Genomic DNA, 16,052 nt, shown 5'->3' on the forward strand with positions numbered 1-16,052 from the left:
TGGAGCCGCCCACACACCCCCTTCAGATGAGGAGGAGTGGAACAGCCCACACACCCCCTTCAGATGAGGGGGAGTGGAGCCGCCCACACATCCCGTTCAAAGGAGGGGGAGTGGAGCCGCCCACACACCCCCTTCAAATGAAGCAGAGTGGAGCCGCCCACACACCCCCTTCAGATGAGGGGGAGTGGAACAGACCACACACCCCCTTCAGATGAGGGGGAGTGGAACAGACCACACACCCCCTTCAGATCAGTGGGAGTGGAGCCACCCACACCCCGTTCAGATGAGGGGGGGGGTCAAGCAGCCCACACACCCCTTTCAAAGGAGGGGTGCCAGAGCCTAGAGACCCATAATTGGGGAGACTGGGGATCATACTGTTCAGCTCACAACATTATCAAACAAACAGGATCCCATCAACCGAGGGAAACTGGAGGCCACATCACTGTTCAAGAGAAGGAAATTAAAACCCACACAGCCCTTCAGGAGAGGAGAACTGGAGAGCAGACCCTCCAACAGGTAAAGAAAGACAGGAACCCTCCAACAGGTAAAGAGAGACAGGAGCCCTCCAACAGATTAGGGGGGGCTGGAGAGCATTCACGGCCAACTGAGCTGTGGGACGGATTCTGAATGGAAACAGGGGATAAACAGGTAAAAGGCTGATAATGGAACTAGTAGCAGGTAGGGTTAGTGGCAGGTAAGGGTAGGAGTTGGCATAGGGGAAGTATGTGTAGGAGCAGGTATGGGTAGGTGTAAATCCCTCAGAAAGGGGCAGCAAGATTCATCTCATTGGCTCTGCTTCCCTCTGAGCACCTGAGGTGAGCAGGCAGAACATGAGATGAAGGAGCCGGACGACAGATGAGTGGGTAGAACGAGAGAGGAGCGGCTAGAACGAGAGAGGGGTGGGTAGAACGAGAGAGGAGCGGGTAGAACGAGAGAGGAGCGGGTAGTGGGTAGAACGAGAGAGGAGCGGGTAGAACGAGAGGAGCGGGTAGAACGAGAGGAGCGGGTAGAACGAGAGGAGCGGGTAGAACGAGAGGAGCGGGTAGAACGAGAGGAGCGGGTAGAACGAGAGGAGCGGGTAGAACGAGAGAGCAGTAGGTAGAATGAGAGGAGCGGTTAGTGGGTAGAACAAGAGGAGCGGGTAGAAGGAGAGAAAAGCGGGTAGAACGAGAGAGGAGCGGCTAGAACGAGAGAGGAGCGGCTAGAACGAGAGAGGAGCGGCTAGAACGAGAGAGGAGCGGCTAGAACGAGAGAGGAGCAGCTAGAACGAGAGAGGAGCGGCTAGAACGAGAGAGGAGCGGCTAGAACGAGAGAGGAGCGGCTAGAACGAGAGAGGAGCGGCTAGAACGAGAGAGGAGCGGCTAGAACGAGAGAGGAGCGGCTAGAACGAGAGAGGAGCGGCTAGAACGAGAGAGGGGTGGGTAGAACAAGAGAGGAGCGGGTAGAATAAGAGGAGCGGGTAGAATAAGAGGAGCAGGTAGAACGAGAGAGGAGCGGGTAGAACGAGAGAGGAGTAGGTAGAATGAGAGGAGCGGGTAGTGGGTAGAACGAGAGAAGAGCGGCTAGAACGAGAGAGGGGTGGGTAGAACAAGAGGAGCGGGTAGAATAAGAGGAGCAGGTAGAACGAGAGAGGAGCGGGTAGAACGAGAGAGGAGCGGGTAGAACGAGAGAGGAGCGGGTAGAACGAGAGAGGAGCGGGTAGAACGAGAGAGGAGCGGGTAGAACGAGAGAGGAGCGGGTAGAACGAGAGAGGAGCGGGTAGAACGAGAGAGGAGCGGGTAGAACGAGAGAGGAGCGGGTAGAACGAGAGAGGAGCGGGTAGAACGAGAGAGGAGCGGGTAGAACGCGAGAGGAGCAGGTAGAACGAGAGAGGAGCAGGTAGAACGAGAGAGGAGCGGGTAGAACGAGAGAGGAGCGGGTAGAACGAGAGAGGAGCGGGTAGAACGAGAGAGGAGCGGGTAGAACGAGAGAGGAGCAGGTAGAACGAGAGAGGCAGGTAGAACGAGAGAGGAGCGGCTAGAACGAGAGAGGAGCGGCTAGAACGAGAGAGGAGCGGCTAGAACAAGAGAGGAGCGGGTAGAATGAGAGAGGAGCGGGTAGAACGAGAGAGGAGCGGGTAGAACGAGAGAGGAGCGGGTAGAACGAGAGAGGAGCGGGTAGAACGAGAGAGGAGCGGGTAGAACGAGAGAGGAGCGGGTAGAACGAGAGAGGAGCGGGTAGAACGAGAGGAGCGGGTAGAACGAGAGGAGCGGGTAGAACGAGAGAGGAGTAGGTAGAATGAGAGGAGCGGGTAGTGGGTAGAACGAGAGGAGCGGGTAGAACGAGAGAAAAGCGGCTAGAACGAGAGAGGAGCGGGTAGAACGAGAGAGGAGCGGGTAGAACGAGAGAGGAGCAGGTAGAACGAGAGAGGAGCGGGTAGAACGAGAGAGGAGCGGGTAGAACGAGAGAGGAGCGGGTAGAACGAGAGAGGAGCGGGTAGAACGAGAGAGGAGCGGGTAGAACGAGAGAGGAGCAGGTAGAACGAGAGAGGAGCAGGTAGAACGAGAGAGGAGCAGGTAGAACGAGAGAGGAGCGGGTAGAACGAGAGAGGAGCGGGTAGAACGAGAGAGGAGCGGGTAGAACGAGAGAGGAGCGGGTAGAACGAGAGAGGAGCGGGTAGAACGAGAGAGGAGCAGGTAGAACGAGAGAGGAGCAGGTAGAACGAGAGAGGCAGGTAGAACGAGAGAGGCAGGTAGAACGAGAGAGGAGCGGCTAGAACGAGAGAGGAGCGGCTAGAACGAGAGAGGAGCGGCTAGAACGAGAGAGGGGTGGGTAGAACAAGAGAGGAGCGGGTAGAATAAGAGGAGCAGGTAGAACGAGAGAGGAGCAGGTAGAACGAGAGAGGAGCAGGTAGAACGAGAGAGGAGCGGGTAGAACGAGAGAGGAGCGGGTAGAACGAGAGAGGAGCGGGTAGAACGAGAGAGGAGCGGGTAGAACGAGAGAGGAGCGGGTAGAACGAGAGAGGAGCGGCTAGAACGAGAGAGGAGCGGCTAGAACGAGAGAGGAGCGGCTAGAACGAGAGAGGGGTGGGTAGAACAAGAGAGGAGCGGGTAGAACGAGAGAGGAGTAGGTAGAATGTGAGAGGAGCGGGTAGTACGAGAGGAGCGGGTAGAACGAGAGAGGAGCGGATAGAACGAGAGAGGAGGAAGCAGGAGTAGGGGCAAGTGGGCAGGATAAGAAAAAGGGGCAGAACAAGGAAAGACCAAGCAGCTTAGGAGATGAAGGGGCAGGAGTAAGGGAGGAGAGGGAATAGCAGCGATGGGGCAGGGTGAGAGATGAGGGGACACGAGTAGGGTTGAGGGGGCAGTACGAGAGAAGAGGGGGTAGAAGCATGTTTATAAAGCTATAAAAAGAAGGAAGAGAGCAGGTCAGATGAGGGAGGTTTGGAGGGGGATAGAACACGAGGGGGGAGGGGTGAAGAGAGCAGAGACCACCTACCGCTTCCTTCCCCTTCTTCCTACAGGACGTCTGCAGATCCTTCGTCACCTCCCATGGGATCTGCAACAGAGCAGACATTAGTGCAATTTACCACAGCATCTTCACATACAATGTAGGGCGGAAGTGTCGTGAACTCCACCCTCCTGGTGGCGGCAAGGGTGCTGTGCGGCAGACCCAGCAAATACTGTGCTAACGCTCCTGTTATTGGTGATATGTGTTTCGGCCAAATGTATCTCCAACACTGACCTTCTTCAGGGCAAAGAGACTGAATCAGGCACTACAGTGTGGAGCAACTACAGACTCACTGATCGCTGTGGTACTCTGCTGTAGGGTGCAGTGGAACACCCCTACCATCATCACTGACCCCGATGTCCCCCATTTCATCTCACCACCAGCCCAGGCCGACCAGGACCCCACCTGCACCCACACTCACCGTCTTCTTTTCAAGCGCCACGGAGTCTACAGACAGCGCTACAATGGCATCCTTGGCGCCGACGTAGAGCGTTCGCGAGGCATTGTCTACCAGGAAGACGCTGTAGTTGGAGACGCCCTTAGCGGAGAACCTCTGTACCCGCTGCTCTACCTCTGCAAGGAGAACAAACAACACGCATGAGTACAGGTCCTTACGCACACTCGGGGTAGAGGCGCCTAGAACTTTCACAATATAGATGCATGAGTACAGGCCTTTTACGCACACTCGGGGTAGAGGCGCCTAGAACTTTCACAATATAGATGCATGAGTACAGGCCTTTTACGCACACTCGGGGTAGAGGCGTCTAGAACTTTCACAATATAGATGCATGAGTACAGGCTCTTACACACACATGTGGTAGAGGCGTCTTAGAACGTTCACAATATAGATGCATGAGTACAGGCCTTTTACGCACACTCGGGGTAGAGGCGCCTAGAACTTTCACAATATAGATGCATGAGTACAGGCTCTTACACACACATGTGGTAGAGGCGTCTAGAACGTTCACAATATAGATGCATGAGTACAGGCCTTTTACGCACACTCGGGGTAGAGGCGCCTAGAACTTTCACACTATAGATGCAGGAGTACAGGCCTTACGCACACTCGGGTAGAGGCACTTAGAACTTTCACAATATAGATGCACGAGTACAGGCCTTTTACGCACACTCGGGTAGAGGCACTGTTGGACAGGCCCCATGAAGGGCTCGCTCCCTCCCCGCATGACAGGGCCCTGGTACCGGCCCTCCAGGTGCTACCCGCAGAAGCAACCCGCAACCCGTCCCCCATGGGACGTCTGCTCCCGGGAATCCCTGTGTCCCTGGCCTGGGCCACCGTCAGCACCCTTGCCCGGGCCAGCCGCCATCTTGGACACTGCGCCACGAGGCCGCGTGGCCTCAGCTCGACCCCAACCCCGGGCCTGGCCAGGCCCCGACATCCCGGCACCACCATCCACCCAGGAGGTGAACGGACCAATTGGCAGGTCAATGGGAGTAAGAAGTGTCGATGGCTCTCTCCCGCCAGGTGCCGATCACCCCCAGCCTCCCCGGGCGCTGGCTCCACCCCCCTGCTGGGTGTCTGGACTCCCTCATCCCGGACCTCCCGACCTCCAAGAGCGAGGGTCCGGACATCAAAGAGCGCCAGACCTATAACTGAGGCAGCCCCAGAACAGGAAGGCAGTTGTATCCTGGAGTCGAGAGACACCGAGAAGAACTCATCCTTGACGGACTGCTGGCGCTGCCGCAGCCCTGCCTTGTGAACTATTGTCCTGCCTGCTGGCGCTGCCGCGGCCTTCTGCAACCTTCATCCTCGTGGGACCTGCTGGCGCTGCCGCGGCCCGTTGTAACCGTCATCCTCGTTGGGACCTGCTGGCGCTGCCGCGGCCCGTTGTAACCGTCATCCTCGTTGGGACCTGCTGGCGCTGCCGCGGCCCGTTGTAACCGTCATCCTCGTTGGGACCTGCTGGCGCTGCCGCGGCCCGTTGCCACCTACGACCTCTTCGGGACCTGCTGGCGCTGCCGCGGTCTGACCCGTCCGAACGCCGAGCTCGAGGATTGTGAGCTACCACCGTTTCACCTCAGTACCTGTCGGTACCAAGACTGTCCCGCTACCCCCTTTCCCTAATAGAGACTAGAATTGAGAGGATCAGCGTGTCCTGATCTCCTTGTATCGTACCACCTTACTCAAAGAATTGCCTATAAAAGGTGTTAAGCCGAGCTTCGTGTGGTGTCCATCTGTGGGGGGGGAAGTTACTTGTCTGTACGATCGCTGGAGACGGCCCTCACCGGAGGCCTCTCCCCTTGTGCTCGGCCGACCCTCCAGGTCCCCGTCTAACATTGGTGGCCAGCGGCGCGATCCGAACCAACGCGTACCGTACAGATAGTAACTCACCCTACGACTAAACCACAATGACGACCAAAGAGAGCGGATCTGCAGAGAAGTTCCAGATGGAAAAGCTGGAAGAATACAGCCACCGAGAGCTAAAACAATTTTGCATGGACTTAGGCATTGCTACCACCGGGCTAAGCACAAAAGAAGACTTCAAAAACGCCCTAGAGGCCTGGACAGAGACGAATACCGCCACACCCCGGGACCTCGAAGCCCCGGAAATCAACACCACCCTGACGGAAGAACGGAGAACAGGTCCCTCCCGAGAAGAGATCCAGGAGCGGGAAAAAAATAGACTACACGAGTTAGAATTGGCACGGCTCAAATTAGACGGAGAATTGAAGCTGGCGGAACAAAAAATAAACTTAGAACACTTATGGCTCAGAGAAGAGCGAGAGGAAAAACAGAGACAGAGGGATCTCGAAGAAAAAAGACTGGCATACGAACACGAGTGCAAACTAGCAGAGATAGAAATACGCAAACTGAACAAAAACCTAGGGGTGCCCGAGCCACCGCGCTCCCCGGGTACTACCGAACAGAAGGTCCACATCCCCAAGGATGTGGTCCGAGAATACCACCGGAACGACGACATACAGCAGTGGTTCAAGGCCTACGAGATCGCCATGACGGCCCACCGGATCGCTCGAAGTGACTGGGGAGCCGGGCTATGGGGAAGATTCGTCAATGAGGGCCGTGATGCCCTGCTGCAGCTTCCGGACCATCAAATGACGTCCTATGACCACATGAAGGCCGCCCTCCTCAGTCGATATGGGCTTACGCCCCAAATGTACCGCCAGAGGTTCCGCAACTGCACCCGGATCCCAGGTACAACTTGGTTGGAATACGTAAACTATTTCAGCCGAGCCTTCGAGGGGTGGATCAAGGGTAGCAACGTAACCACCTACGAACAACTCTTCAATCTCATTGTGTGGGAGCACCTCTCCAACAACTGTTTCGTCGAGCTCAGGCAGCACCTCCTCGACAGTAAATTGACTGACCCACGGCAGCTCGCCACCGAGGCTGACCGGTGGGAGAGCACCCGAGTGGCCCGGAGTGGGCCGAATGAGCAGAACAGAACCAACCAAGGTCATCATCGTCCCCGAGGAGGAGGAGGAGGACAGGGCCGGGGCAGAGACGCTGTCCCGGCCACTCCCGCTAACACCACCCCGCCCCCAGCCGGCCGGGGAAGCCCCCCGATGCGCCCGGGGTTCCGAGCCAATGTTACGTGTCACCGATGCCAGCGAGTCGGCCACTATGCCAGTGACCCGACCTGCCCGAAGAACCAGGCCCCCGGGCCCCGCCAGGTGGCGGCCGCCGCCCTAGGAGAAGAACAAGTCTCCGAAGACCCTGAAGCATACGAGTCGGAGCAGTTCGAGTGGGAACCTGCCGCCATGACCCTGGCCTGCCTAGGGGGAAGAGACATGGTCCCGCGGACTCCCCTGCCAGCCAACACTCGGAAGTACAGCCAATGGGTGAGCATAAATGGGCGCAAGGCCGAAGCCCTGCGTGACACCGGGGCCAGTGTGACGGCCGTCCGTTGTCACCTGGTGACCCCAGACCAAATCCTGCCAAACGTTCTTTGCCCCGTCCGATCGGCAGACAATTCGGAGAGCCTGTGTCGGATGGCCTGCGTCCCCTTCGAATGGGGAGGAGTGTCCGGCATGCTAAAAGTAACTGTCCGCGACGATGCCCCGTGGACTGCCTCCTGGGGAACGATCTCGAGAGCTCCCCGTGGGCAGCTGTTGAAAGAAGAGAGCATCTGGGGATGTTGGGTCTCCCGGACTGGGCGTGCGTGACCACCCGGTCCATGGCCACCCGCACCATCCCTAGACCGGAAGAACCCGAGTGGTCAGCACCTCCTCCCCCGATCGCTCCAGAAGAAGACTCCATCCATACCGACCACCCGGAACCAACCCCAGAAGGGTCCGCACAGCCCCACGAACTTCCCGACCTGGCTCAGTGGCGTCAAGAAGGGGGGCCCACCCAACAACAATTCCGGCAGGAGCAAAAGACCTGTCCCTCCCTCGAGGGACTGCGACAGCAAGCGCTCGCCCAGGGCCAAGGAGACACCACCGGGGCCCACTGGGTTTATTGGGACAATGATCTCTTGTACAGCGAGCAAAGAATCGCAGAGCTGGGGGCCGGTCGAGTGCTGGTGGTGCCCCTCCACTTCAGAGACTTCCTGTTGAACTTGGCCCATGATGTCCCCCTGGCTGGGCACCTGGGGCAAGACAAAACCTACCACCGCCTGGTGACTCACTTTTTCTGGCCCAAAATGAGAAATGACGTCTCCAACCACTGCCGGTCCTGCCCGACCTGCCAGGCCAGCGGGAAGAGCGGCCGCAAACTCAAGGCACCGCTACAACCATTCCCCGTGGTGACCACCCCGTTCGAAAGGGTGGGAATAGACATTGTGGGGCCCCTGGACCCCCGAACAGCACAAGGGCATCGCTTCATCCTGGTCCTGGTGGACCACGCCACCCGCTATCCTGAGGCGGTCACCCTTCGTACTGTAACAGCCCCAGTAGTGGGTCGAGCCTTAATGGGGATCTTTTCTCGAGTGGGCTTCCCCCGGGAAGTCGTCAGCGACAGGGGTACGAACTTCATTTCAAAGTATATGAAATCCCTCTGGCAGCAGTGCGGGGTCACTTACCGATTCACAACCCCCTATCACCCCCAGGGAAACGGACTGGTTGAGCGGTTCAACCGCACTCTCAAGGGGATGATCATGGGGCTAGAAGAACCCCTACGCCGCCAGTGGGACGTGCTACTACCGTGCCTCCTCTTCGCCTACCGAGAAGTCCCCCAGAAGTCCCTCGGCTTCAGCCCCTTCGAACTCCTGTACGGACACCCCGTTCGCGGGCCTCTCAGCCTAGTGAAGGAGGAATGGGAAATGGCCCCCCTAAAAACCCCTCCAGACGTCTACAAGTACCTCCTGACCCTCCGCAATCAGACCCGGCGATTCAGGGAGATCGCCAAAGCCAATCTTGAGGCCAGTCAAGAGGACATGAAGAAGTGGTACGATCAACATGCCTCCTCCATCGAGTTTGAACCGGGTCAGCAGGTATGGGTGATGTCCCCCATCGAACCGTGTGCCTTGCAGGACAAATGGACGGGGCCCTTCAAGGTGATCGAGCGCAAGAGCCCCGTCACCTATCTCATCGACCTGGAGTCCCCCCGGAACCCCCTCCGGGTTCTCCACGCCAACAGACTCAAACCACACTTCGCGCGCTCAGAGCTCAGCCTGCTGATGGCTACCGACAGTGGCGCAGAAGGAGACTCCGAGCCCCTCCCTGACCTACTGAGGACCCGTGAAAGAGATGGTTCGGTGGACGGGGTCCGACTCTCCGAGGCCCTGACCCCGGAGCAGCGTCAAGATTGTCGGGCCCTCCTGCTGCCGTTCGCAGACCTGTTTTCTCTCACACCCGGAGTCACCTCCTGGTGCCTGCACGACGTGGACACTGGGGACAGTCCTCCTGTCCGACACCGGGCATACCGAGTACCGGATCGGGTACGTACCTGCATCCAAGAAGAAGTCTCCAAGATGCTCGCCCTCGGAGTCATCGAACCTTCGGACAGTCCCTGGGCCAGCCCGGTCGTACTGGTCCCCAAGGCCGCGGCCCCGGGCACCACACCTGAGCTCCGATTCTGCATCGACTATCGGGGTCTGAACGCGGTCATCCGAACCGACGCTCACCCTATCCCCCGAGCAGATGAACTAGTCGACCGCATGGGGGCAGCCCGCTACCTAAGCATCTTCGACCTGACAGCGGGCTACTGGCAGATCGGCCTCACCCCCAGGGCCCAAGAACGTTCCGCTTTCTCCACCCCGGATGGGCACTACCATTTCAGAGTGATGCCATTCGGCATGAAAAACGCTCCAGCCACTTTTCAAAGACTGGTGAACCAGGTATTGGCGGGCCTCGAAGAATTCAGCGCCGCCTACCTGGACGACATCGCGGTATACAGCCGCCACTGGACAGACCACCTCCACCACCTCCGAGAGGTCCTGCAGGCCCTCCAACAGGCCGGCCTCACAATAAAGGCCAGCAAGTGCCAAATCGGCCAGGGGTCCGTGACCTACCTCGGACACCAAGTGGGGAGCGGTCTGGTGGCCCCCCTTCAACTCAAGGTAGCTGCCATTCAGTCCTGGCAACCCCCGAAACACAAACTGAGGTCCGAGCCTTTCTGGGGCTCACCGGATACTACCGGCGGTTCGTGAAGGACTATGGCAGCATTGTGGGGCCCCTCACGGAACTCACGTCTAAGAACCACCCAAAAAGAGTCAACTGGACTCCCGACTGTCAAGCAGCCTTCGAGAAGCTGAAGGCCGCCATGTGCACCGCTCCTCTGCTCCAGGCCCCCGACTACAGCCGCGAGTTCATCGTTCAGACCGATGCCTCCGACCATGGTATTGGGGCTGTCCTCTCCCAACTGAACCCAGAGGGAGTCGACCAACCAGTGGCCTTCATCAGCAGACGCCTACTGCCCCGAGAGCAGCGCTTGAGCACTATTGAGCGGGAGGCCTTCGCCGTAGTGTGGGCCCTCAAGAAGCTCCGGCCTTACCTCTTCGGAACCCACTTCCGGGTACAAACAGATCATCGGCCCCTGCAATGGCTAATGCAAATGCGGGGGGAGAATCCCAAACTATTGCGGTGGTCCATCTCCCTGCAGGGGATGGACTTCACTGTAGAGCATCGACCTGGTCAAGACCACGCCAACGCGGACGGCCTGTCCCGCTTTTTCCGCCTCGACGAGGAAAGTCCCCAAGAGGATGGGTGACTCTCCCCGCCTTCAGCTGGGGGGGACGCATGTTGGACAGGCCCCATGAAGGGCTCGCTCCCTCCCCGCATGACAGGGCCCTGGTACCGGCCCTCCAGGTGCTACCCGCAGAAGCAACCCGCAACCCGTCCCCCATGGGACGTCTGCTCCCGGGAATCCCTGTGTCCCAGGCCTGGGCCACCGTCAGCACCCTTGCCCGGGCCAGCCGCCATCTTGGACACTGCGCCACGAGGCCGCGTGGCCTCAGCTCGACCCCAACCCCGGGCCTGGCCAGGCCCCGACATCCCGGCACCACCATCCACCCAGGAGGTGAACGGACCACTTGGCAGGTCAATGGGAGTAAGAAGTGTCGATGGCTCTCTCCCGCCAGGTGCCGATCACCCCCAGCCTCCCCGGGCGCTGGCTCCACCCCCCTGCTGGGTGTCTGGACTCCCTCATCCCGGACCTCCCGACCTCCAAGAGCGAGGGTCCGGACATCAAAGAGCGCCAGACCTATAACTGAGGCAGCCCCAGAACAGGAAGGCAGTTGTATCCTGGAGTCGAGAGACACCGAGAAGAACTCATCCTTGACGGACTGCTGGCGCTCCCGCAGCCCTGCCTTGTGAACTATTATCCTGCCTGCTGGCGCTGCCGCGGCCTTCTGCAACCTTCATCCTCGTGGGACCTGCTGGCGCTGCCGCGGCCCGTTGTAACCGTCATCCTCGTTGGGACCTGCTGGCGCTGCCGCGGCCCCGTTGTAACCGTCATCCTCGTTGGGACCTGCTGGCGCTGCCGCGGCCTGTTGTAACCGTCATCCTCGTTGGGACCTGCTGGCGCTGCCGCGGCCCGTTGCCACCTACGACCTCTTCGGGACCTGCTGGCGCTGCCGCGGTCTGACCCGTCCGAACGCCGAGCTCGAGGATTGTGAGCTACCACCGTTTCACCTCAGTACCTGTCGGTACCAAGACTGTCCCGCTACCCCCTTTCCCTAATAGAGACTCGAATTGAGAGGATCATCGTGTCCTGATCTCCTTGTATCGTACCACCTTACTCACAGAATTGCCTATAAAAGGTGTTAAGCCGAGCTTCGTGTGGTGTCCATCTGTGGGGGGGAAGTTACTTGTCTGTACGATCGCTGGAGACGGCCCTCACCGGAGGCCTCTCCCCTTGTGCTCGGCCGACCCTCCAGGTCCCCGTCTAACAGGCACTTAGAACTTTCACAATATAGATGCATGAGTACAGGCCCTTACACACACTCGGGGTAGAGGCGCCTAGAACTTTCACAATATAGATGCATGAGTACAAGCTCTTACGCACACTCTAGGTAGAGACACCTAGAACTTTCACAATATAGATGCACGAGTACAGGCCCTTACACACACAAACAAATGTTTTTTTTGTGTAAAAGCACCCCATGCAGTGTTTTCACCTGAATGGCGGCCACGCCCCTTTTTGTAGACGCTGCTCGCTGTACCTGAATATGGCGCGCAGTGTCTAAAGAAAGGGGCGCGGACACTATTAAAGTGATCTGGCATTTGTCAGAGTTGCGATATTGGCATTGTAAATGACAGTGCCTTTTATAGATGTGTTGGTTTGCAAAACACATAACTAAAAAGCCTCGTCGTTTACAATGCCAATAGCTTAAACTCTTGGAAATGCGAGACCTATTGCATTGCAAATGCTTGTTCTTTTTTTAGGGACGAGGGGACTTGGCGGCAGGGCGGGGTGGGTGTTGGACAGGCCACGTGTAAGGCTTGCTCCCTCCCCGCACGACCAGGCCCGAGCCCCGCTCCTCAGGCGTTACACGCAACAACAACCCGTTTCCCGTCTCCTATAGGGCCCCTGCCCCTGAACATCTCCACATCGTGGGCCCGATTCCCTACCGGCTCTCCCGCCCGGCCTGGGCGCCATCTTGGACACGGCACCACGAGGCCGCGTGGCCTCCGATCAACCCTAACCCTGGGCCTGGCCAGGCCCCGACATCCCGGCACCACCATCCACCCAGGAGGTGAGCGGACTACTTGGCAGGTCAATGGGAGAAAGAGGTGTCGATGGCTCTCCCCCGCCAGGTGCCGATCGCCCCCAGCTCCCCCAGGCGCTGGCTCCACCCCCCTGCTGGGTGTCTGGACTCCCTCATCCCGGACCTCCCGACCTCCCAGTGCGAGGGTCCGGACATCAAAGGGCGCCAGACCTATAACTGGCGCAGCTCCAGAGCAGGAAGGCAGTTGTATCCTGGAGTCGAGAGACGCAGTGAAGAACTCATCCTTGACGGACTACTGGCGCTGCCGTAGCCCTGCCTTGCGAACTACCGACCTGCCTGCTGGCGCTGCCGCGGCTCTCTGCACCCATCTTCATCGGGACCTGCTGGCTCCGCCGCGGACCGTCACTACCTTCAACCATCCCGGGACCTGCTGGCTCCGCCGCGGCCCGATCATCTAGAACGCCGAGCTCGAGGATTGTGAGCTAATTCATCTACAACCACATCCCCCAGAGTGGTAACGAGACTGTCCCGCTACCCCCTTACCCAACCAAGAGACTAGAATAGAGGGGACCCCGGAGTCCAGACCTCCTTGTACCACCTCACCGTACTTAAAGAATTGCTTATAAAGTAACGTTGAACCTTATCCTTGTGTGGTGTACGTCAGTGGGGGGGAAGTTATTGGTCTGTACGATTGCTGGAGACGGATCTCCCCGGAGACCTCTCCCCTTATCCTCGGCCGACCCTCCCGGTCCGTCTAACATTGGTGGCCAGCGACGGGATCCGAATCAACGCGTAATCGTACAGAGAGTAGCTCACCCCACGACAAAACCACAATGTCAACCAAAGAAAGCGGATCCACCGAAAAATTCCAGATTGAGAAATTGGAAGAATACAGCCATCGTGAGTTGAAACAATTCTGCATTGAACTAGGTATCGCTACCACCGGTCTGAATACTAAAGACGATTTCAAGCACGCCATTGAGTCATGGGCAGAAACCGGGGCCGTCAGACCCCCGGACCAAAATCTCGCAACAGCAGAGAAAGACACCACGGCTCCCGAGGAGCGAAGAACGGGTCTCTCGCAAGATGAGATCCAAGAACGAGAAAGAAACCGACTACATGAGCTAGAGATGGCCCGGCTCAAAATGGATGGCGAACTCAAATTAGCCGAACAAAAACTAAATCTGGAACATCTGCGGCTCCGAGAAGAACGGGAAGAGAAACAGAGACAAAGAGAGCTTGAAGAGAAGAGACTGGCGTACGAACACGAACGCAAACTAGCTGAGATAGACTTACGCAAGCAGAACAAAGAATTAGGAGTGCCCGAGCAACCGCGCCCCCCCGGGGGTGACAGAAAGGAAGGTACACATCCCCAAGGATGTCGTTCGAGAATATTTCCGAGAGGACGACATACAGCAATGGTTCAAGGCCTACGAGATCGCTATGACCTCCCACCGGATCGATCGACGCGACTGGGGAGCCGGTCTATGGGGGAGGTTCGTCAATGAGGGCCGCGATGCCCTGCTACAGCTCCCAGACCATCTGATGACCTCCTATGACCACATGAAAGCTACCCTCCTCACCCGCTATGGGCTCACACCCGAAATGTACCGCCAGAGGTTCCGAAACTGCACTCGGATCCCGGGCACAACTTGGGTGGAATACGTGAACTATTTCAGCCGGGCCTTCGAGGGGTGGATCAAGGGAAGCAACGTAACGACTTACGAGCAACTCTTCAATCTCATGGTATGGGAGCATCTATCGAACAACTGCTTCGTCGAGCTCAGGCAGCACCTCCTCGACAGTAAATTAACTGATCCACGACAGCTTGCCGCCGAGGCTGACGGGTGGGAAATTACCCGAGTGGGCCGAACTGGGCCCCATGAACCGAACCGGAACAACCACGGTCAGCACCGTCCCCGAGGAGGAGGAGGGGGCCAGGGACGAGGGAGAGACAACGCCCCGGCCGCTCCCGCTACCAGCACCCCACCCCCGGCCAACCGGGGCAACACCCCGGCGCGGCCGGGATACAGAGCCAATGTCACGTGTCACCGATGCCAGCGAGTCGGCCACTACGCCAACGACCCGAATTGTCCACAGAGCCAGACTCCGAGACCCCGCCAGATGGCTGCCGCCGCCCTGGGGGAAGAACAAACCTACGAAGAACATGAGGAATGTGAGCAAGAACGCCAGGAATGGGAACCAGCCGCCATGGTTCTAGCGTGCCTAGGGGGAAGAGACATGGTCCCGCGGGTCCCCCTACCCGCCAACACCCGGAAGTACAGTCAATGGGTGAACATTAATGGACGCCGGGCCGAAGCCCTACGTGACACCGGGGCCAGTGTAACGGCCGTCCGATGTCACCTGGTGACCCCAGAACAGATTCTGCCGAACGTCCTCTGCCCGGTCCGTTCAGCCGACAATTCGGAGAGTCTATGTCGGATGGCTTGCGTCCCCTTCGAGTGGGGAGGAGTCTCCGGCATGTTGGAAGTGACGGTCCGAGATGATGCCCCCGTAGACTGTCTCCTGGGAAATGATCTTGAGAGTTCCCCGTGGGCCGCCGTAGAGAGGAGAGAGCACCTAGGGATGTTGGGCATCCCGGATTGGGCGTGCGTAACCACCCGGTCCATGGCTGCCCGTGCCATCCCCCGACCCGAAGAACCTGAATGGCCGGCACCTCCTCCCCCGGTCGCTCCAGACACCGACTGTGCCGTCACCCCAGAACCAACTCCCGAGGGGCTCGTTCAGCCTCAGGACCTTCCCGGCCTGGATCAGTGGCGTCAGGAGGGGGGGCCCACCCAAGAACAGTTTCGCCACGAGCAGAAGACCTGTCCCTCCCTCGAGGGACTCCGCCAACAAGCCCTCGCCCAGAGTGCAGGGGATACCTCCGGAACCCATTGGGTCTATTGGGACAATGACCTGTTGTACAGCGAACAGAGAATCGCAGAGTTAGGGGCCAGTCGAGTACTAGTGGTGCCCCTCCGCTTTAGAGACTTCTTGCTAAACCTGGCCCACGATGTCCCCCTGGCTGGCCACCTGGGTCAGGATAAAACCTACAGTCGCCTGGTGACCCACTTCTTCTGGCCCAAGATGAGGAACGACGTACTCCAACACTGCCGATCTTGCCCCACGTGCCAGGCCAGCGGGAAGAGCGGCCGCAAGCTTAAAGCACCTCTGCAACCTTTTCCAGTGGTCACCACCCCGTTCGAGAGGGTGGGGATAGACATTGTGGGACCCCTGGACCCCCGTACAGCACAAGGACATCGGTTCATCCTAGTACTGGTGGACCACGCCACCCGCTACCCCGAGGCTGTTCCCCTGCGAACTGTGACAGCCCCGGTAGTCGGCCGGGCCTTGATGGGGATCTTCTCCCGGGTGGGCTTCCCCCGAGAAGTCGTCAGCGACCGGGGCACAAACTTTATTTCAAAATACATAAAGTCCCTCTGGCAACAGTGTGGGGTCACCTACCGATTC

The 16,052-nt window shown here is 58.6% G+C and overlaps 1 protein-coding gene across 1 annotated transcript in view; it reads right to left on the minus strand.

Annotated features, from left to right (window-relative positions):
- The window catches only part of SEMA4F (ssemaphorin 4F), a 268,518-nt gene that overhangs the window by 140,287 nt on the left and 112,179 nt on the right, over nucleotides 1-16,052 (minus strand). Inside the window, exons 3-4 of the mRNA XM_078678828.1 lie at nucleotides 3,911-4,062; nucleotides 3,478-3,537 (exon numbers count right to left, since the gene is read on the minus strand). Of these exons, the coding sequence (XP_078534954.1) occupies nucleotides 3,478-3,537; nucleotides 3,911-4,062 (212 nt within the window). The remainder of the gene's footprint in view (nucleotides 1-3,477; nucleotides 3,538-3,910; nucleotides 4,063-16,052) is intronic.

The sequence above is a fragment of the Lissotriton helveticus genome, chromosome 2_2 (assembly GCF_964261635.1).
Source record: "Lissotriton helveticus chromosome 2_2, aLisHel1.1, whole genome shotgun sequence".
NCBI lineage: Eukaryota > Metazoa > Chordata > Amphibia > Caudata > Salamandridae > Lissotriton > Lissotriton helveticus.